The 22,557-nt window shown below is 43.2% G+C and overlaps 1 protein-coding gene and 1 long non-coding RNA gene across 2 annotated transcripts in view; one reads left to right on the top strand and one right to left on the bottom strand.

Annotated features, from left to right (window-relative positions):
• Positions 1-22,529, top strand: part of SLC28A3 (solute carrier family 28 member 3) — a 64,281-nt gene extending 41,752 nt beyond the window's left edge. Inside the window, exons 7-18 of the mRNA XM_050761201.1 lie at positions 840-953; positions 1,564-1,641; positions 4,560-4,640; positions 6,083-6,163; positions 8,500-8,625; positions 10,621-10,751; positions 12,730-12,898; positions 13,302-13,499; positions 17,973-18,054; positions 18,797-18,895; positions 19,477-19,597; positions 20,760-22,529. Coding sequence (XP_050617158.1) covers positions 840-953; positions 1,564-1,641; positions 4,560-4,640; positions 6,083-6,163; positions 8,500-8,625; positions 10,621-10,751; positions 12,730-12,898; positions 13,302-13,499; positions 17,973-18,054; positions 18,797-18,895; positions 19,477-19,597; positions 20,760-20,916 — 1,437 coding nt within the window. The 3' untranslated portion in view covers positions 20,917-22,529. The remainder of the gene's footprint in view (positions 1-839; positions 954-1,563; positions 1,642-4,559; positions 4,641-6,082; positions 6,164-8,499; positions 8,626-10,620; positions 10,752-12,729; positions 12,899-13,301; positions 13,500-17,972; positions 18,055-18,796; positions 18,896-19,476; positions 19,598-20,759) is intronic.
• Positions 1-22,557, bottom strand: part of LOC126937632 (uncharacterized) — a 210,249-nt gene that overhangs the window by 8,442 nt on the left and 179,250 nt on the right. The gene's annotated exons all lie outside the window — the stretch shown is intronic.

The raw sequence follows: 22,557 nt of genomic DNA, 5'->3' as shown, positions 1-22,557 counted from the left end.
CTACTGCACATCCTGGGTCTGCATTAGAGTTTATTGGGCTCTTTTACAATCAAATGAGAGCCTCTTGACAGGGCAATATTTTACTTAATTCACTTACAGGTTGTCAGATCAACAAACCTTAGACACACAGAGAAATCATGTTCTGCCTTTCCATTTTCCAGACAGGGGAAATAATTATAAGTATCCAGTACTTACAGCTTGACTAGGATGGCCAGATCCTGCCTCCTTTAATGGTCCTTCTTAGACTACTGTTTCTATCGAAGTAATTTATCAGGACATAATTGTTACTTACATACTTTCCTGGACCGAAGAGTTGAAACTCAGTTTTAGGGAGAAGGAATGCAATCCTGAGTTTGTTTTTGTTTTTTTCTTGAGACGGAGTCTCGCTCTGTTGCCCAGGCTGGAGTGAAGTGGTGCGATCTCAGCTCACTGCAATCTTTGCCTCCTGGGTTCAAGCGATTCTCCTGCCTCAGCCTCCCGAGTAGCTGGGATTATAGGCATGCACCACCACGCTCGGCTTCTTTTTGTATTTTTAGTAGAGATGGGGTTTTGCCATGTTGGCCAGGCAGGTCTCGAACTCCTGTGCTCAGGTGATCTGCCCACCTTGGCCTCCCAAAGTGCTAGGATTACAGGTATGAGCCGCTGCGCCCGGCCTGAGTTTTTTAAGGTATGGTTCTATCAAAGGGTTCTCTGCTTATGACAGCTTTAGCCTCCCAAAGAAGGTGGGTGACAGACCACATCTGAGAATGTGTCCAAGGAAATAGTGATCCATTAGACATTTATGCTGAGGCCTGCATTAATTTTCCTTCTAAGATATATCACTTGATCTTTCTGTATAGGTTTACTGGAGACCTGTCTTATGGGGAATCGGGCTACAGTTTCTTCTTGGCCTCTTGATTCTAAGGACTGACCCTGGATATATAGCTTTTGATTGGTTGGGCAGGCAAGTTCAGGTAAGTTTGATTCAAAAGAACACCTTGCTTTTATGGTGCTTTTAACATTGGAGGTAATCCTCAAGATGTGTCAGAAATGGGTTTATCTGTCTGCATGAGTTGTCTCAAATTTTAATTCTGCATCATGGGTTAGACAAATAGTTTTGCTTATACTGAATATGTTAGTCTGTCTGGTTTGTTAACATCACTGCTATTCCGTACCTATATCATCACTCCCTAATTCATTGCCCACATCCTCCTCCCCAAGGACTATCATACTTCTTAGATGTCTCCACAGACAGAGAAATAGGCTTCTTTTGCATCCAGTGCTAACTAATGCCACCTACAATCCATGTATGGCTCCCAACACATTGCCATGGTCAACTCATTCTGTAGCATTCTGGAATCAGACTGAATGTCAGAAATGTCAGGAAATTTGTATACAGGAATATTTCAAAAATATGCTTCTACTATGCCATTCATTAGAGGGGGCAAAGCTGAGAACATTAACTTCCCAAGTCTATTCAACACATTTGCTGGGTCCATCCTCTGAGAGCCTAGCGTTCCTGTGCACTGTCTAATTTCCACTCATGTGGTTGGAATGAAATCTCTTCTTCTTTCTTTAACTCAGACTTTTCTGGAGTACACAGATGCTGGTGCTTCATTTGTGTTTGGTGAGAAATACAAAGACCACTTCTTTGCATTTAAGGTAAAGTCAAACGTTTTTTCTATGTAGTCGCTGCTATTTCAGTAGCTTCTCAGTCTTTGTAGATGTTCATAGAACTTAACTGACCAAAAACCAGGTATATACCTAATGGGCTGGTCAGAGGTGTGTAATACATCACCACCCTTTTCCACTGACAATGTTATCTGAAGTTAGTGGACTGCACACAGTTTACCTTGTTACTATGGAGTTAAGGGAAACATCTAGAGGAAGTTAGACATATTCAAATACCAGGCGGTGGGGCTTGTAGCTTTATCTGCGGTACTTAGGAAGAATCAAAAGGGTAATAGCGTCTTGGGCCTTCAGGGAAAAGAATATTATGTTCCCAGCAACAAGTAGACATGTGGCAGTGAATGGCTGATGGGTCCAGGATCAGTGCCAGCTCTGTATTCGGAGAGCCTCTCAGTCCCAGTCCCTGGGGCAGCCGGTCAACCACATCAACCCGTTTTAGAGCCATCCCCGCACTGAACCTTTCTCATCTCTCCTCAGCACAGCCTTTGCCGAGGCAGGACTGGAGGATAGGCCTTCTCCTAACTAAAGAAGGAACATTATTTTACAGGGCAAAGGCAGCTTGGCCCCGTGGCTGGCCACAGTCAATTCCTTCTTGAGGCTCCCACAGGCCCCAGGAAGCCCATCCTCCTCTGGGAAGTCCCTACAAACGCTTGTCAGTGAGTCAGAAGCATGCATTCGGGTTTTCCTTCAGCTTTTCTTGTGGTGTGTTGTTATTCATACACTTCTAAACTGTTTTCTCACCTAGAGACTCCAAATTTACCTCCAAATTACCCCAGCTTCAGTTAGGCCAACTTTTAGGCTGAATCTTTTTTCAGCCTAAAACACCAAACCAGCAGTTTAGCGGCAGGCTGGAGAGGAGAACCGCTACGTTTGTAAAAAGCCTGCAGCTTATACAGCGGTTCACTTAGCACCCTCCCCCAGCAGCCTCTACCTGGCAGTTTAGCTGGTTTGATGTTTTAGGGCTGAGATAACTCAGCCATCTCTGAAGGGCCAAATGTTTATAGAGTGAGATAGAAATATGCTCATATCATGAAATGAATTCAGAATTGGAAAAAATAAGGTCATAAAGAAGGAATAACTTCCTACCCAGACTACACAGGGGTTTTCAGGCCCTCCCCCACCCCTCTTCCAGGGCAGTGGCCCCTATTTTTTCCTGCCAACACAGAATCCTCTGCTAACATTCCAGAGATGAGACTGTTTAACTCCCTCAAGCTTTCAGGAAGGCACTGCCTACCCATTAAAGCCAATAAAAGGCTCATAGTGAGTGAGCTCTGAATACTGGCACAAAATGTCTTTTAATATATATTATTAATAGATTTTTTCTAAATTGGATCCTGTACAAATTGTCCTCGGTCATTCTGTGCCTCTGGTAGCAGCTTTCTCTGGCCAGTGAGCTGGGGAACAATGGGGAAGGGGTGCAGTAAGATGAGGCTGAGGAAGGACCTAGCCCACAGCTCTGTGTGGTCTATGCAGGATAGAAATTGCTCTCTGTGGAAACACTGGCTATATTGAAGGCACCCAAAGAGCGTCAGGAACATAGGATCTAGGAAAATACAATGGTTTTTTTTTTTTTTTTTTTTTTTTTTTTTTTGAGATGGAGTCTTGCTCTGTCACCCAGGCTAGAGAGCAATGGTGCAATCTCGGCTCTGCAACTTCCGCCTCCCAGGTTCAGGCGATCTTCCTGCCTCAGCCTCCCCAGTAGCTGGGATTACATGTGTGTGCCACCACACCTGGCTAATTTTTGTATTTTTAGTAGAGACAGGGTTTCACCACGTTGTCTAGGCTGGTCTTGAACTCCTGACCTCAGGTGATCCACCTGCCTCAGCATCCCAAGGTGCCAGGATTACAGGTGTGAGCCACCGAGCCCGCCCAGAAAATACAAAGGCCTTTAACACAGAACTAAAGTAGCTTCCAAAATGCAGTCACTTTTCAGTAATTTGAAAAAGTATAGTTAAAATCACTATTATTTTAAAAGCTAGAAGAATGAATGTTTACTGCATAGAGGTCATGACAGATCCCTGTTGACTTCAGTAGGGGGGCACCATGTTTGAGAGGCCAAAGAAAAGACCTGGAGCCAGCAAATGAGACACAGGGTTTATTGAGGGGACTCACATGCAGGGCAGTCCAGTGGCGGCAGGCTAGACAGGAGAACAGCTATCGTTTGCAAAAGGCAGTTTATATAGCATTCTCACTTAGCACCCTCCCTCAGCAACCTCCACCTTCCAACCTTCATTTAACCCAAAACAAAGGGCCTGGATCCCCTGTATGGCCTGCTTTCCACGGGATGGGCCAAGGGTTCAGATATTCCTTATAGATAAGGAATGAATCTTTGGGTTGGTCACTCCTAGTTTCCTTAGTTCAGAACTCCAAACACACATGCTTAGACCATAGGGTCATGCTCAGGACATGCTGAAGTTATTGCTGTCGGGTGTGTCTGCCATCCAGTAGGAGGCACTGTGTATCAGCACCCACCATGCCTTACCTGATCCCTACACACACTCAGAATAAGGCTCTGAGGTTGCTCACAATGTATCTTGACTTGGGTTACTCTGCTAACTAGTGGTGAAGCCCATGTCTTTTTAGCATCAGAACAACAAGACTATTTTCTGGCAGCCTTTATTGTATTGATCTAGTTATTACAAATCCCCCCAAACTTCATTCCTTGAGCAAAAAAAGCTCACCATAGAAGAGAGGGGAAATAAGTCAAGTCCTGTGACAAATTAGAATAAAAGACTGTAGATAGGGAAGCTGCCTGATTAAAGTTCAAGAGGAGTTTCCCATATTTTTATGATGTTTCAGAGGGAGAAAAGGAGACAGAGAGGAGGCCTGATATAAAACCTGCTGGTGCAACTGGACCCATCATTAATCCACGATTGTTTCCGTCCTCGCAGATCCTGCCGATCGTGGTTTTCTTCAGCACGGTGATGTCCATGCTGTACTACCTGGGACTGATGCAGTGGATTATTAGAAAGGTACTGGGGCTGGGAGGGACTGGGTTACAGGTGTAGAGCTGATTATCTCAGACACAAGTCCTCAAGGCCTTTTATGCAGGTATTTACGAAGTGCCTTTCTCTTCCTACCATTATCCACCACCACCACCTAAGTGATTAGATTCAAAACCCCCAATCCTAAATGTGTCCATAGAGGGAATTTTATCTCAGGAGCTTCTAATAGGGCTTTGCTTTGCAAACCACTGGATATCTTCATGAAACTCTAGCAATTACTTCTTTAGCTGAGGAGTTGAGGTCAGATACTGCTGGGGGAAACGATGCTGTTCCTTCATCTTGGTTATCCACCCTGTGCTTAGCTTTTTTCTGTTTTAAGCTACTCCTTAATTATATGCTACCTTGCTTAAGGAGGTTACAAAAGTAGACACTTCTTGTTTTGGAGGTGCTAGAGAAATTGAAGGAAAAAGGAGAAACAGCTTTTCACTCCTGAGAGAGTTTCATTAGCATAAGCATGCATGCATGCACACACACGCAGAGCTGAAGAGTTCATGTCCCTCCTGCTGCCCTAGCCTCTGGGAGTCCTATGTTCGTGTGTTGGATCAGAGGACGAGGAGATCTGTCAGCCAATTTGGATGCACCTCACCAAAGCACAGAGCAGTGCAGGCAGTGCTTGGGGCACAGCCACAGCCCTCCTTGATCCTGATAAATAAATCAAAACGTACAAAAAGAAAGAGAAAATAGAGAAGAGAGAGAGGGAACCAGAATACAGGTAGCAGCAGAGTTCAGAATGACAGCAAGAACTCCAGGGCCCATAATTTTCTGTTTAAACCCCAAAACATTCAGAATTGCTATGCTCTTGTCTAAACTAAAAAGCAAGGAGAGAGAATGCAACAGGAAGTCCTCATCCACCATCTCTAGTTGAAAGGCCAGTACAAAAGTGGAACCAAAAACCATGTTCATTTCAATTAAGTAAAAAAGACCAAACCTCAAATACATCCCGCTACATTCGGGTGACCTTTGACAAAACAACTAAACTGTTCTGTGCTTTGGTTTCCTATTTAATAAAATGAGTATAATTATATAGGACCTCTCTCAAAGAGTTATTGTAAGAATTAATTGCATTTTCTGGATCAAGGGCTTAACACAGTGTCTGGAATGCAGTAAAGCCTTCCATGACCATGTTAGCAATTGTCATTTATTAGTCGTATACAATAGACCTATAGAAATTGATTTGTATAATGTTCAAAGTAGATGCAATGACTCAGACTTACTACTCCAATAAGAGGATTTGCTTGGCCTGCTCTAGGGGCTCAATAAGTTAAACTTACCTTTGGCACCATCATTAGCCTGCTGACAATTGTTGAAGCCCTCAACATTTTACTCCAGTTTAAGGATTTTAATCCCTACTTTGAAGTTTTGGGTATACAAAAAGTTCTTTGTCAACTTTGTCCCTTTCTTCCTTTTAGGTTGGATGGATCATGCTAGTTACTACAGGATCATCTCCTATTGAATCTGTAGTTGCTTCTGGCAATATATTTGTTGGACAAGTAAGTTGTAATATCAACAAAACAAAACATCTGTTGAAATGGATCGTCTCTTTCCAAAAAGTCAAATTAGAAAATAGCACAATGTTATTTTAGTGTAGAGAGAAGGGTGTCAACATAAGAAAGCCCCTGTATTGGCAATGTCCAGATTTCAGAGGGAGAAGGCAGAGAGCGAGAGAAAGAGAGAGAAATTCCTTTTAACAATCTGGGTATGGTATTGTGGAATTGGGTTCTTGAGAATGATTATGAAGAGGATGGAAGGTTGTCATTTTACTAAAGCATAGACATAGAGCTTCTCATATAGATTCTCAATAAATCTGAATTTAGTGATTGTGAGGTTTCTGGTCAACTATTCAGAGGCTGTTAGCTCTTCCACTTGGATGGATTTCACTATTTCCAAATCTCGAAGCCGCAAACATGGAACAGGCAGCCTCCCATTCTAAACTATAATGCCTGTGGCAATGGAGGAGACCAAACAGCCTTTCCACCAACAACCATGCAACTGTGTAAACACTTGAGCATATTCTCAGCTTGTCTGAACTGGTCAATATTCTGTCTTTGCTGAGCCTGAAAAAAATGCTTTCAGGTTTTTCTCCTCTCATCAAAATTAAGCTTTTAGGCTGCAATTTTCACCTCCCTATTCCATCACATGGAGAAATGCTCTTTTGCCTGAAGCCCATTTAAGCAAATAACTATAATGCCAAGGAGTGTCCCTCAAAATAGCAGCATTGCTAAGGGGTGGATCAGTAAGAAATTGTAATAAGTCCCTCATCACTCCAGATATGCAGCTTCAGGTAGAATGGAGTCACACGCCACGAAAACCAGGTGTGAATGCTTGCCAGCACCACTGGCAAGGCAATTGAATTTGAAGCAAAAATCAAGTCACTCAGAAAAACACATAGCCCCAAATCCCAGGCTTACAACTGCTCCAGGCAGGTGGAACCTTCTTGTTGGTAAGCCAACAAGAAGCATGGGCCTCTACTCTAAAGACTATGCTTACGGCCTAGTGCAGTGGCTCATGCCTGTAATCCCAGCACTTTGGGAGGCCAAGGCAGGCAGATCACCTGAGGTCGGGAGTTCGAGACCAGCCTGACCAACATGGAGAAACCCCGTCTCTACTAAAAATCCAAAATTAGCTGGGCGTGGTGGCACATGCCTGTAATCCCAGCTACTCAGGAGGCTGAGCCAGGAGAATCGCTTGAACCCAGGAGGTACAGTATGCAGTGAGCAGAGATCATGCCACTGCACTCCAGCCTGGGCAACAAGAGCAAAACTGTATCAAAAAAAAAAAAAAAAATCTATGCTTACTAGCCTGGAGCATAGTCTTTAGAGTGGGGGCCCACGATTCCTTCCCTAGGAGTTGAAATAATTATAATTACAGTCATAAAATCTCCCAGGACTAATTAGGGCACCATCTTGAGTTGATTGCTCCTACCTGCAGGATAAGAGGGCTCATGCACAGGGTTCCTAGTCGATAGATCGAGGCACCACACATTCAATCTTATAGAACAATTAGAGATAATGAGGAGAAAATTGTAAAATTGCACACAAGCTTCTGTGATGTTCAATTTGATACTTAATATGCTAAAAGTACAGCTATTATCTATGGAGAGCCCCACACCGCAGGCTGCCTGTCCTCCTTAATGGGTTTCAAGCCTTTCCAACTATAGTCCGTCTGCTTCTTCCTTTCCACCCATCAGAGAGGGCTCTCTGACTCCCAATTACAGAAGGGCCTGCAGGCACCTGTCCTTGTTATTGCTGAGGTTGTTTGTTTGTTTGTTTTTAATGCTTGTGTCTCTATTTCCCTGAGGTATCAGGAAATAGGTTTAGGGTCTGTCAAGGTGAAGTTGGAAGATTGGAAGCCACAGTGGCTTAGAAATCACCCATCCAGAAGTTCAGGCCACTGGGTAGAGTCAGTTGACCCTTAGAGGAGTGCACCAAGTCATCACAGCATCCATTCCTAGGCTGGGTGGAGGCTTTCTATGTCTAGCCTCACAAATTTTGCAAAATTTACACAAGACCACATATGGAAACTGATCTAGAGTTCAAATAACTCACAGGTCGATGGTGTGGGTTCTCAAATTTGAGCATGCATTGGAATCACCCGGAAAGCTTGTGAAAATACAGATTGCTAGCTCCCGCCCTTGGAGTTTCTAATTTAGTAAATCGAAATAATTTGCATTTCTAATGAGTTTCCAGGTGACGCTTATGAAGTTGGTCTGGGGTTCACTCTTAGAAACTCTCTGCTTTAAAGAATAAAATTATAAGTAGATTGGCACCCCTTGCCCCACCCCCGCACAGATTTAAAAAGCAACCTGGTCACCCTTCTTTGTCTCCAGACGGAGTCTCCACTGCTGGTCCGACCATATTTACCCTACATCACCAAGTCTGAACTCCACGCCATCATGACCGCCGGGTTCTCTACAATTGCTGGAAGCGTCTTAGGTGCATACATTTCTTTTGGGGTAAGAATATTTTGGAATAAACTTATGAAAACGTCAACCTCTTCTTTCTTTGCTCTTGTTATTTTTTTTCTTTTCCATTGCTGGTGGGAAAAGGAGGCCAAGAGAGTGTTTTTTTGTTTTGTTTTGCCATATGGCAAAAGTTGGTCACAGTTGCTTTGGCGTTTGAACATAGGGACCCCAAGGAGTTTTGGGGCTTCATATCCCTGCTGTCTAAATGTGAGTTCTATCTGCAGAATAAAAATAGAAAAATGCAATCGTATGATGAAGTTGCTTTGGTTGAAAATTTAAATCTGTTAAAAAAAAAACAAAAAAAACTGTTACCTCAGTCAAGGTGATCTGGACTGGGAGTCAATAAACTACGGCCCGTGGGCCGAATCCCAATTGCTCCTGTTTTGGGAAATGAATTATTGGAAAGCAACTACTTTTATTCATTTGTCTATGGCAGCTTCCGTGCTACAGAGTTGAGTCGTTGTGATCCAAAAAGCCAACAACATTATTTTCTGGAGCTTTACAGAAAAACTTTTCTGACCCCTGGTCTAGAGCAGTGATTCTCAAACTTTTCTGCACATTAGAATCACCTGGGAGCTTTTAATTCTCTAATGCCCAGGTCCATATCTGAGTAATTAAACCACAGTTCCTTGGGATGAGACCCAGGCATCAATATTTTTTTAAAATTCCTCAGATTCTAATGTACAGCCAAGTTTGAGAGTTGGCAGTCTGTAGTATAAGGCTAGGGAATGTTATAACTGGTGCATGCACCCCGACCCATAGAGTTTACAAGCCACACAGAGGCACAGTCCCCGATATTGAAACTGAGTAACATAGCCCAGTCACTGTGTGACTCAGGAGGCTAGGATTTCTTACAAGGTAAGTGGGCTTCATTCTAGGCCTTCATCCAGGCCTTGGAGTGCCAATTAGTAGGAGGAGGCAAGAAGAAAGGAGCAAAGGACACCTGTGGAATGAGCGGCTTGCGTGGATCATCTGGGGAATGCCATCCCCACTGCAGAAATGCTGCCTCAAAAATGTTTTGGGGGGAACAGGAACAGGCAGGGAGGTGCTGATCCTGGAATTCTGAACATATGTGGAAGAGAATCCAGAAACCATGTGAGCGGGGGCGGGAAGGGGAACGAGTCGACCTGCGATAAAGGAAACAGAAGTCATGTACAAATTAAAGGGCCTCCAGATCAATGAAGATTGTGTAAAGGCACCAAGGATCTCAGGAGAGCAAAAGGAAGATGGAGAGAGGAGAATATACACATCTGCAAGTGAATCACGAGTCCCTTCTCCACTCCCCAGCCCCTATCTAAAATGATGTAATGAGGCTGGGTGCGGTGGCTCATGCCTGTAATCCCAGCACTTTGAGAGAACAAGGTGGGCGGATCACCTGAGGTTGGGAATTCAAGACCAGCCTGGCCAACATAGCGAAACCCCATCTCTACTAAAAAATACAAAACTTAGCTGGGTGTGGTGGTGGGCTCCTGTAATCCCAGCTACTCAAGAAGCTGAAGCAGGAGAATCACTTGACTGGGGAGGCGGAGGTTGCAGTGAGCCAAGATCGCACCACTGCACTCCAGCCTGGATGATAGAGCAAGACTCCGTCTCAAAGAAAAAAAAAAAATTGTAATGACATACATTCTCTAAGGGCTGTCTGAGCATTCAAAAGGGCAACGGAGAAGTTGAGGAATCTTCCTTGAAAGTTTCCACAACATAGGATTAATTCTTTTCTGAAACAATCAGATTTCATTTTTATGCTTCTCCCGAGGGATGTGGTCAGTTAGCACAAATGTCTCCCTTATCCCTCAGCCTCTTAAGGCGATGCCCGCAACTTGGCTCACTGAGCTAGAGTGGCTCTTCCAGACCTCCAAAGAAACACTGTCTTCTGTCATAGCAGCAACCCCCTACCCTGTTTCTTCCCTTGCGGAGCTCTTGGACCCTTCCTCTGAACACAAGAAAAAAGCTAACCCTGGGTTTGCCTTCTTTCTTCTGAAATTGCAGGTTCCGTCCTCCCACTTGTTAACAGCCTCGGTTATGTCGGCACCTGCGTCATTGGCTGCTGCTAAACTCTTTTGGCCTGAAACAGAAAAACCTAAAATAACCCTCAAGAATGCCATGAAAATGGAAAGTGGGTAAGTGTGACACATTCACCTAATTAATGACTACCCAAGCTGGGGTGGGGGACTCCAAATTCAACGTACAGCAAAAATTCGATAACCGGAAAGCACAGTGAATTACGATATTTAAGTCAGTCCAAAGACTATTTAGACTTCACCAAAAAGAGTCTTATTTTATTTCCTTTTTTTGAGACTTGCTCAAAAAAGGCTTTTTTTTAAAGTTTTGCTCTGTCGCTCAAGCTGGAGTGCAGTGGTATGAACACAGCTCACTGCAGCCTCGACCTCCCAGGCTCAAGTTATCCTCCCACCTCAGCCTCTTAAGTAGCTGATACTACAGGAATGTGCCACCACACTCAGCTAATTTTTTAAGTTTTTTAGAAACAGGGGTCTCACTATGTTGCCCAGGCTGATCTCCAGCTCCTGGGCTCAAGGGATCCTCCTGCCTCAGCCTCCCAAAGCGCCGGGTCCTGGCCAAAATCTTGTTTAATCCTTGACATCAACCTCTCTAAATACCTAATGTCAATACATTTCCATATCTGTTTGTTGTGAAGATATTTCTTTGTAAATATAGCAGAGTGTTTATGGAGCCTTGGTTTAGACAGTCATAGGATGACCATTTCTGGAGGTTCCTCTTATAAGAAAGCTGGTTCCTTTTATTTTGCTCTGTGAAAAAGAAAGAAAAACAGAGTGGAAAAGACTAAGGAATTTAGGATGTTCAAGAGTATTTCCTTAAATAACAGAATTCATCAGCAACCAACATGTGTCCAAAATTCACCCTTACTTGTATGTAGATAAAGTCAACCATGAGTGAAAAAGCAAGCCACCAAAGAATATAGCATAATTCCACTTATAAAGTTACTCAGTGTGCAGACTTGCACAATGTTTTTGTGTGTGTTTCTTTTGTTGTTGTTGTTTTTGGGTTTTTTTGTTTTTTTGTTTTATTGACAGGGTCTCACTCTGTCACCCAGGCTGAGCTCAAATGATCCTCCCACCTCAGCCCCTTGAGTAGCAGGGACTACAGGCATGCACCACCATACCCAGCTAATTTTTGTACTTTTTGTAGAGACAGCATTTTGCCATGTTGCCCAGACTGGTCTCAAACTCCTGGGCTCAAGAAATCCACCTGCATCGGCCTCCCAAAGTGCTGGGATTATAGGGTGTGAGCCACTGTACCCGGACACACAATATATTTTTTAGGGATACAGACATGTAGGAAAATGGTAAAGAAAGGGGACGATGAGTGAATTTTAGGAAGACAGGTACCTCTGAGATTAGAGGGGAGGATGGGATCAAAGAAGAGTACACAGGCGGATTCAAAGTGATGGTGGCACTCCATCTCTAAATGAGGTGATGCATTTACAGCCTTCCTTGAATCATTGATTTATTGTTGTTTTTGAATCATTAGTTTTTATAGCATTTATATTTTATAACTATTCTCTGGCAGCTGCTTGTAATAAAAATCATTTTTAAACTTGTAATATTTTTATCATTTTCCAAGTTTTTATTATAAATGTTCCCAAATTTTAAAAGTAATGTAAGTTACCCAGACTCTGGAGGCTAAGGTAAGAGGATCGCTTAAGCCCAGCAGTTTAAGACCAGCCCGTGCCATGTAGCATGACCCCGTCTCTTAAAAAAAAAAAAAAAATTAGCCAAGCATGGTGGCACACACCTGTAGTCCCAGCTATTCGGGAGGCTGAGGAAGGAGGATCACTTGAGCCTAGGAGTTGGAGGCTCCAATGAGCTATGATCACATCACTTTACTCCAGCCTGAGAAACAGAACAAGACCCTATCTCTTTAAAAACAAGAACAAACATGGTTAAATACCCATATGCCCACTTCATGATGTCATGGGATTCAGGTGAGTACTTTGAGCAAGGCAGGGGCCTGATAGTTTGTCTCTTGTCTAAGCTCTGATTGTGCTACTTCTGCACCAATGGTGTCCATCCCCTAACAACCCTTTGGTAATTCTAGAATTGCTATTTCTTGATAAAGCGATTCAGGGAATCTTCTAGAAGCTGCAACACAAGGAGCTTCCTCCTCCATCTCCCTGGTGGCCAACATTGCTGTGAATTTGATTGCCTTCCTGGCCCTGCTGTCTTTTATGAATTCAGCCTTGTCCTGGTTTGGAAATATGTTTGACTACCCACAGCTGAGTTTTGAGGTATAATCATATCACACCCCTGCCCTCTGTTTTGTTTCTGCCTATCTTTGTTTAAAAATAAAATAGGTTTGTAAACAGCCCACCCTGACGACCTCAGTGGACTCTTCCATGCTATAAAAGCTTCTCATGCATCCCCCAACTTCCCACCCACCTTTTCTCTGTCTCCTATCACCCTCCTTCCCCGCAATGACCGTCAGTCTCTCCTGGCCCCTTCCCCAAGAATCCAGCTTACTTCAAATGACCGATTTCTAGTTCTGATTTCTGATGGGTAAAGATGGGCAAGGGAAGAAGGAATTTCTGTGCCTAAAGGAGACAGAGGGATCAGGAACAGTGTTATCACCGAGGAGGCAGAACTGAAAGCAAATCACTGTTCTAATCAAGTGTCTACTTTTGGTTTCTGTAGCTAATCTGCTCCTACATCTTCATGCCCTTTTCCTTCATAATGGGAGTGGAATGGCAGGACAGCTTTATGGTTGCCAGACTCATAGGTTATAAGACCTTCTTCAATGAATTTGTGGCTTACGAGCACCTCTCAAAATGGATCCACTTGAGGAAAGAAGGTGGACCCAAATTTGTGAATGGTGTGCAGCAATATATATCAGTGAGTAACTATTTTAGTTTCTCGGTACATTTCTTCATCACATACCTGCATTCATCTATTACTTATGCCTCTGTGCGTCAAGCACTATGCCAGGCACCTGGGATAGATCAGAGGGAAAAACAACCTAAAATCTATGGCTCATGGAGCTCATAACGTACATAGAACTTCCTAATTTTCAGTTATGTTGAATTAATCAGAGAGAGTGTGTGTGTATGAGTGTGTAGACATAGCTCATCATTGCCATTGTGATCATTTACTTTTGAGGACTGTGGACACAGACCCAGAGTCACATGAGCTGGGACTGCAATCAACCAACCAAAATTTGTTGAATAAAACATAAAAAATGTTTTATGTGCAATGTGCTGAGTACTGAGGCCATAGCATTCAGCAAGTCATGGGGCCCCTGCCCTCATAGTCTAGTGGCTGACAGTCTAGTGATCATAAAGACCTCTCCCTTTGAACTTAATGGATTCTGTGAGCTCTGAGAAACCGTCTAAAAGTAACATCATGCTTGGACATCCTTGAGAGAGAGTGTAGCATCATTACTGCTCTCCACGTGGATCAGGGAGAGAAAAGACTCAGTCTGTGATCTGAAAGCCTTGAGACAAGCACCATAATTACGTCAGGACTTCAGGTCAGTAGCCTGCAAGGAGACATTCACATCTGTCTGGGCTTTGGTGGGATGAGGAACTCAGGTGAGGTCATGTTTGTAGTTGAGTTTGCAACTTTCTCCCCCGGACAACAGAATTGTCACTCATGGAAACTCTTAAGGAAATGGTTAACATTCCTGAGCATCCCTAGTACTCATTGAAACAATCCATTTGGAATTAATGTTCCAGGCATGTACTTGGTTTAAAAACGAAAGGGGAGGAAAAGTAGCCTGCCTAAGGTTCTGAGTCTGCTCACCCACAAACAACACTACCATCCTTCCCGGCCTCCCAAAGAACAAGCCTGCAGATTGACTCCCACATAGCACACCAATGTAAAAGCCCACTCCGGGGGGAGCACTGATTTATATTTTACAGCTAGGGCATTTTGACCCACACCTCTGACATGAGCGGGGGCTCTGCAGATTTCCCTGTTCTCGCATGTTCATTCTTCAACTAACCTCCCAGTAAAGCTTGGCCAATTATTCTCATTGTTTAGATGCCACCAAAACCAGTTTGTTTCCCTGCCAAAAGTAAACAATAGGCTAAATTAAGTGAAATGTTTTCTATCCCCAGTTGCCAGTTGCCAGGAAAGAATCGTTTTGTTAATGAGCAGGCCGGGCTCTGTGTTCTGGCAGCACGAAGCAGTTGTGTGGAAAGGTTATTACGAGGGTAGTGACAGAACAGTAGAGCTGATTGAGTTTAGGGGTGAGCCCAACCAAAGGCAGGCACAGAGAGAACATTTGGAAACAGGAGCTCAGTGGCCTCCGCTATTGTTGAGTCACGATGGGAAAGGCATTTTGCTTCTCCAAATTTCTGATTTGCAATCAACAAAATGCAGATGAGTTTCAGCAATTTTTGCTCACAACCTAGAAGTGGAGGAGGGCATCCCAACAGTCTCCTCGAAGAGGTGCCACAGAACAGAATGTATTATGTGGGTCCGTGAGGCAAAACACCAGTGATATCCACTGAATTATGCCCATGCTGACCTCCATCTGAGATAAGAGGAATACTACCCCCATGCCCCAGGATGAGCCCTTTATTCCATCACTTTCTCTTTCCTAAAGACAATACTATGTCTGTTTTTATTCATTTGTTTACATGTAACACATACCGTAGTATAAAATTCAAAAGGTCCAAAAAAAGATAAAGGAAAAAGTAAGGCAACCTTCTTCTTTCTCTGGAGCTCTTCTCTCTGTAACATATACTCACTGTTTTTAACCTTGTCCTTTGCACTTAATAACGTGTCTCAGGTACCTTTCCATATCAGCGCCTGTGACATAGTATTCTATTGTATTGCACACCATAATTCATCTTAACTAGTCCCATTCTGATAAGCAGTTATCTGTTTTTTCACTATCAGAGATAGTGCTATAATGACCATCCTGTATGTATGGCATCCTGTGCAGACACAAGGAGAGCTGTAAGGTGTGTTATTAATATTTTCCTAGTACGGTGCATCTCTTTTCATCACATCATCTTGCACATTTGTGGGCAAAGTCAGCGTGGAATTATCCCAGCCTCCTTTTCCTTTTCTAAAACCCATCGTGGCCACATCTGTGTGTCCCCTTCCCACTTATCCCAGGAAAGGGGAAAGAGGAGTTTCAAGCCCCTTATCTTTCTCCCCACAATCTCTTAATAAGCATGCCTGGTTTTGAAGCCAGCTGAACTAAATGAAAAGCACTAGAAAAAAGTGGGGAACAAGGACAGCTTTTCCAGGAACGGTGGACTGCATACCTACTTGAAATGTTTTTTTTTCCTGCAGCTATATGCACGCTGATGGAAAATATCAACAAAGGAGAGTTCTCAGAAACCATGAGAGAGAAGAGGGGCCTTGGAATCAACAAAAATCTTACCATGGCCACTTGAGTCTTGAATGAGTGTAGAATTGCTCGGTTTATTCTTTGAACAAAATCATAGAGTTTTGAGGATACTGGAAAATTATTGCTTTAGTCACGTGGGTACCTTTGTCAGACTGGGTATGCCTCTGGGGAACAATAGAGTAGATGGGATCTTCTGAGCCTCAGTTTGAATCAGTCCTCAAACTGAGAAAAAATTGTCTGGCCTAAGCAGTATCTCTTGAGTCACAGGGCCACACCCATGCTTTCATGAATTCATCTTCCATCCTCTGACTGCCCCGTGAAAAGGATGTTCCTTCTCCTAGTTCCAGCTGGGAGTCCTGACATTCCCAAGGAGTGGTCAGAGCTGCAGTACACACACCATGGCCAGACTATCAGGAAGCTCCTGTGATAGCTAAAAATTTCCTTTTTATTAACATAATTATTTTTAAATTATATCCTTTCCACTGAATTATAACTTAAATACCAAATTAAGGCCTCAGTTTTGATGTCACCTAGGTAACCACAACCATATTCAACATACAGAGTATCTCTATCACACCTTTAAAAAAAAGTTTTCCTCATGGCCATTTGTAGTCAACAACTCCACTCCCATCCCCACCCAAAGACCTAGTCCCAGGCAACCAATATCCATTCTTTCACTGTAAATTATTTTTGCATATTCTAGGATTTATTATTATTATTATTGTTATTGAGATGGAGTCTCACTCTGTCGCCCAGGCTATAGTGCAATGGTGCAATCTCAGCTCACTGCAACCTCTGCCTCCTGGGTTCAAGCAATTCTCCTGGCTCAGCCTCCCAAGTAGCTGGGATTACAGGCACACACCATCATGCCTGGCTTATTTATTTATTTATTTATTTATTTATTTATTTATTTATTTATTTTTAGTAGAGGCAGAGTTTCACCATGTTGGCCAGGATGGTCTTGAACTCCTGACCTCAAATGATCTACCCACATCAACCTCCCAAAGTGCTGGGATTACAGGCGTGAGCCACTGCACCCGGCCCTAGAATTTCATATACATGTGCTCACTTAGCTTTCATGTTGTTGGATGTATTTCCTTTTTATTGCAAAGCAGCATTTCATTTTATGGGTATCCACAATTGTTTATCCATTTGCCTACTGAATGACATTAAAGTTGTTGCCAGCATGAGGCTATTTAATAAAGCTGCCATAAGTATTTCTATATAATCTTTTTGTGGTGAGTGTTTTTGTTTCTCCTAGAAAAATTGCTGGGTCATTCAGGCAGCGCACGTTAAGAAGAAACTTCCATACTGTTTCACAAACAGACTGTGTCATTTTACATTCCCACCAGCAATATCTAAGAGATCTAGTCACTTCATATCCTTGTCAACACTTTGTATTGTCAGTTTTTTTACTTTAGTGGAAGTATAGTAGTATCTCATTGTGGCTTTATTTTGCATTTCCCCGGTGATCAATGATGTTGAACATCTTTTCATGTACTTTTTGGTTATTTGCAGAGCTTTTGTGAAGTATCCAAATCTCTATTCATTTTTCCTTGGCTGTTTATCATCTTATTGAGTTAACAGTTCTTTATATAGTCTGAACACGTCCTTTGTCAAGTAAATGTAATGTGAATATTTTCTGGGACCAATTTTGTATCTCCAGCTACTAGTCCTGACCCTGGCACACTGTAGCAGATGGCCAGGTCATATGGAATATTAGAAGGCATTATTGACCAGAAAGCAGCATTTGTAGAAGCCAAGGCTACCAATTGTAAGCCTTTTGTAGAGAGTCACTGAGTCCACACAGTCCCCTTCCATTTTCCCACAAAATTCAAGTGGAGATGGTAAAAGGGGTCTAGGAAGTAATGGACATTTGATACCATGGACTGTGCATTTATTTGTCAATATTGAATTTATGGTCAAAATGAAGCCCAGTCGGATGTCAGATTTATTAAGCCAGATCAGACTGTGTATACATATGTGTTTATGCTTGCTTACAGATTCGTTCTGAGACAATCGCCACTTACGCTCTCTGTGGTTTTGCCAATATCGGGTCCCTAGGAATTGTGATCGGCGGACTCAGTAAGTGAAAAGAACATTCTTCAGCAACACAGATGTGACATAGACATACTTGGATCTCCATTTTGCTCTGTAATGTTATTCATGTCAGGAGAAGAAAAGGGCCTTTTCAACAGTCATGAGTCCTCTGGGGTCCATTTTTTTTTTTTTTAATCTCTACTCTGCAATATAGTTTTCCCATGCACATCCAAGCTGACCTCAGGAAGAATTTTCTCAAACATACAGGTGCTTCTCCCAGCCCAGGGGTGACCTGTAGGCTTCACCTTGCATGCCGACGCCAATAGATTTATGATGGGCACCTGGAGAAGGATTCTGAGAGCCATTGGAAGTCCAGTGGGAGAAGGCTGTGATTTCTTAGTGGTGTCTGCCATGGGCATAGAAGTAGATGGTGACAGTTGAGTTACACATCATCTCCTTAGTCATCCCTCCTGCCACTCATTTGCCTTGCCATGCCCTCAATGAACAGCCCTTTGGATGAAACATAGGAGGTGTTTCTTCTGTGGAGAATGAAAGCCTTTGAGCCTTTTGGCAAACAAGCCTCTTCCCTTCTTCCCACAGCAGAGAATTTCTCTGTATGTGGAGTTTATTACGAGGTTCTTGAATCTTGAATTTCCCAGTTAAGTTAAAGAAAAAAAAAAAAAAAAGCCAGCTGACCTGAGCCCAGCCCCAGAACAATGTTCAGAGGCAAAGGGTTTTAATCAATACTTCAACATTGATCTCACATCCCTCCTTCCATGTTTCCCAGCATCCATGGCCCCTTCCAGAAAGCGTGACATCGCCTCGGGAGCAGTGAGAGCTCTGATCGCGGGGACCGTGGCCTGCTTCATGACAGCCTGCATCGCAGGTACTACACTCTGTCCTTTGTGTCCTGGTGCCCACAGGATGAATGGCAGCTTTCAGGACAGGCAGTGCCTCCAGCTTGCACGTGCAGCACACACCGCCACGGAAAGCTGAGAGTCAGAGCTGCTCTTCGGCATATTGTAAAGTTAAAGGTGTGCGGTGTGGTGGAGAAGCTAAGAACAGAATGAGGGTTCAGTGACTTCCTTAATTAATAAAATAAATGGGGCCAGGTGCAGTGGCTCGCACCTGTCATCCCAGCACATTGGGAGACCAAGGTGGGTGGGTCACCTGATGTCAGGAGTTTGAGTCCAGCCTGACCAACATGGTGAAACCGCCTCTCTACTAAAAATACAAAAAACAGCTGGGCGTGCACCTGTAATCACAGCTACTTGGGAGGCTGAAGCACTTGAATCGCTTGAACCCGGGAAGCGGAGGTTGCAGTGAGTTGAGATCATGCCACTGCACTCTAGCCTGGGCAAAAGAGCAAGACTCTGTCTCAAAATAAATAAATAAATATACAAATACATAAATAAAACTAAAAAATAAACAAATAATAAAATAAATGGGACTCTGTTCTGCTTCTAGGCATACTCTCCAGCACTCCTGTGGACATCAACTGCCATCACGTTTTAGAGAATGCCTTCACCTCCAGTTTCCCTGGAAACACAACCAAGGTGATATCTTGTTGCCAAAGTCTGTTGAACAGGTATTGTATTCTTGATTATAATTTCTTTATACTCCATTATTAATAATCAAATCAGACCTAAATACCCCATCCACTTAATTTTATAACTTTATGACTCTATTTAAAAGTGGCCGGGCGCGGTGGCTGACGCCTGTAATCCCAGCACTTTGGGAGGCTGAGGCAGGCGGATCACGAGGTCTGGAGTTCGAGACCATCCTGGCCAACATGGTGAAACCCCGCCTCTACTAAACATACAAAAAATTAGCCGGGCGTGGTGGTGGGCGCCTGTAGTCCCAGCTACTCGGGAGGCTGAGGTAGGAGAATCGCTTGAACCCGGGAGGCGGAGGTTGCAGTGGGCCCAGATCATGCCACTGCACTCCAACCTGGCGACAGAGCAAGACTCCATCTCAAAAAAAAAAAAAAAAAAGTAAGAACTTATGCAGTGATTCCAACCACCTTTCACTTTGACTTTCCTCAGATAAGACCAGCAACTATAACACTAGCTAGTGCTACTCAAGCGTTTAATATGCACCCAGCTGTGTGTTAGGCACTTTGTATGAATTAGCTCACTTAAACTTTGCAACCACTATGTACGTTGGGAACTATCTCTCTCTCTCTCTCTTTTTTTTTTTTTTTTTTTTTTTTTTTGCATTCCTTAAAATTAAGGCTTAGGGAAGCTATGCCTACTCCAGCAAAATTAGCACAAGCACAAGTGAGATACAAAATTCAGGTCTATCTGCCTGCTAAGCTTATGCCCTTAACTGCCGCCTTCTGCTGGCTCCCCTTCAAGGGGATCCAGACTGTCCAGACAACATGATGATCGTCTATGGTGAACAAGAAACCACCAGTGACCCATGGCAGCCACCCCTACCCCGTACAGTTTCTGTTTGCAAAATCAATGTTCCCACCCAAGATGCCATCCTTAATGTGCAAGTGTTTTATAACGATTGATTCTATCCTATCTTTGCTTGTTATGGAGGAAATAGGGAAAGTTCTTGAGGACACCCAGAATTTAGGAGCCAAAATGAATTCCCCAGTGCCTCTGTCCTTTAATCCACCCTAACCAGAATGTGGGCGAGAAAATCAGGTTCCTGCCCTGAACTATTTTTAATGTCACTGTCTGCTCACCTACTGTTTCTGCCATCTATGGCTCATCTAACTGTTTGTTTCCACTTTCTACCAGCACTGTTGCCAAGGGTCCTGGTGAAGTCTTCCCAGGAGGAAACCACAGCCTGTATTCTTTGAAGGGCTGCTGCACATTGTTGAATCCATCAACATTTAACTGCAGTTGGATCCCTAATATATTTCGAGGTCAGCCACTTCTCCAGTGGAACTCTTAAGTACAGATGCTGAATTTTCTACTTTGGAAAAAAAAAAAAAAAAAAAAAACTACTGCCCACAGATTGATACTTCCATCATGGAATCAGCTTTAATGGCAAGAAATGAAGAAAAACAAGAGTGGACCTTCAGAGCTACAACATCTTCCTCCTCCCCTCCCCTCCCCACCAGCCCCTTTCCCACGGAGAACTTCTGTGATGTCCCAAAGTGAGGTGGTGTGGTTTCCAGTCTCAAAGGTATTTTCTGACTTTAATGTTTCCAAGGCATTTCACCAGAATACAGCTATAAATGGCAGCTCCCAACAACTGGGCTCTGACTCACCCACACCCACTTAGTGTCCACTAAGTAGTTCAGGGTGACTCAGTTTAAGCACATCTCAGATGAGGTCACTCTGCATACACCTTGGCTTACCTGAAATAGCCTGAACTTGAATCTCACATAAGGGGAAACTAGTCATCAATCACCAACTCATTGACTACCCTCAGGAAGTCCTGCAGAAATCAAGAGTCCTTGAGGAGAACACGTGGACCATACCAAAACCAGGGTTTAAATCCATTCTGCTTAAGAGTTCTATCAGTCAGTTTAAGCATAAGTTATGCTGCACTAGCAAACAACCCTAAAAACCTCAGTGGCTTACAGATTTATTTTTCACTCACATGTTTGTAACGATCCATGTTGGTTGTAATGCATATTGCTTCAGGACCCAGTCTAAAGGAGCAGCCTCTAAGCGGGGGCATTTTGGTCTTAAGAGGGAAAAGAAAGGTGGGAACCACGTGATGGCTCTTTCATCTTCCGCTAGGAAATGATACCCTTTATTTCCATGACATTCCATTAGCCAAGACAAGTCCTGTGACAGGCACGATGTCAGTCACCACAGTTAAATTATTCTGTCATAGGGAGGGATAGTGAATATTTTGCAGAAGTAATATGATACACCACAAGGGTATATGACATCCTTGTCTCCCTTCAAGGAGCCATCCTGTTGTAGGCCATAATGGTAGGCCTATTCATGTGCACATTTGGTAATGTATTCCTGGTGACAAAGCAGTTACTCTTCAGTCAAAAGCCATGTAAGAAGCAGTTGAGGAAAAAAAGTCCTGGTTGAGCTCTGAAAACCTTGCGTTGATAATTTTACTGACCAGGAAGGCATCAGTATCAAACTTGAAGAATGGGTGTCAGTGTCTAAGAAGAAAATTCCAGAGACAATGGTGGTGTGCTCTTTAATGAAATGCCCGTCACCACTGCTCTTAATAGCATAAAGACCACATGCTGTGAGAAAACACAAACGTCAATTACCAAGTCAAGAAACAGACACTGAATGTGAAAAAGGTTTTGAAATACCTTAAGTAATTTATTTTGTTTCTATTTTTCCTTCTGTTTGTGTACAAGAGTAACTTAAAAGAAAAATCTATGTGTAAATAGTTGTGGTTTTTTGTGTGTTTTGTTTTTTGTGGTGGTGAAGGAGGAGCCTAAATGTCCAGAGGACTGTTTATCCCTGAAGTGTGATATACTAAAATATTTATCATTATTTGTATCAATTTTCCTTGGAGTTCAATGTGCCCTTGCAGTCTTCAGACTTAATTTTAGGAAAATATATTTGCATGTTTTCCCCCCATTCTCAATGTTTGGTGTCCTAGTTGATC

The sequence above is a fragment of the Macaca thibetana genome, chromosome 15 (genome assembly GCF_024542745.1).
Source record: "Macaca thibetana thibetana isolate TM-01 chromosome 15, ASM2454274v1, whole genome shotgun sequence".
In the NCBI taxonomy this organism is placed as follows: Eukaryota; Metazoa; Chordata; class Mammalia; order Primates; family Cercopithecidae; genus Macaca; species Macaca thibetana.
This window is presented reverse-complemented; position numbering and strand designations above follow the sequence as displayed.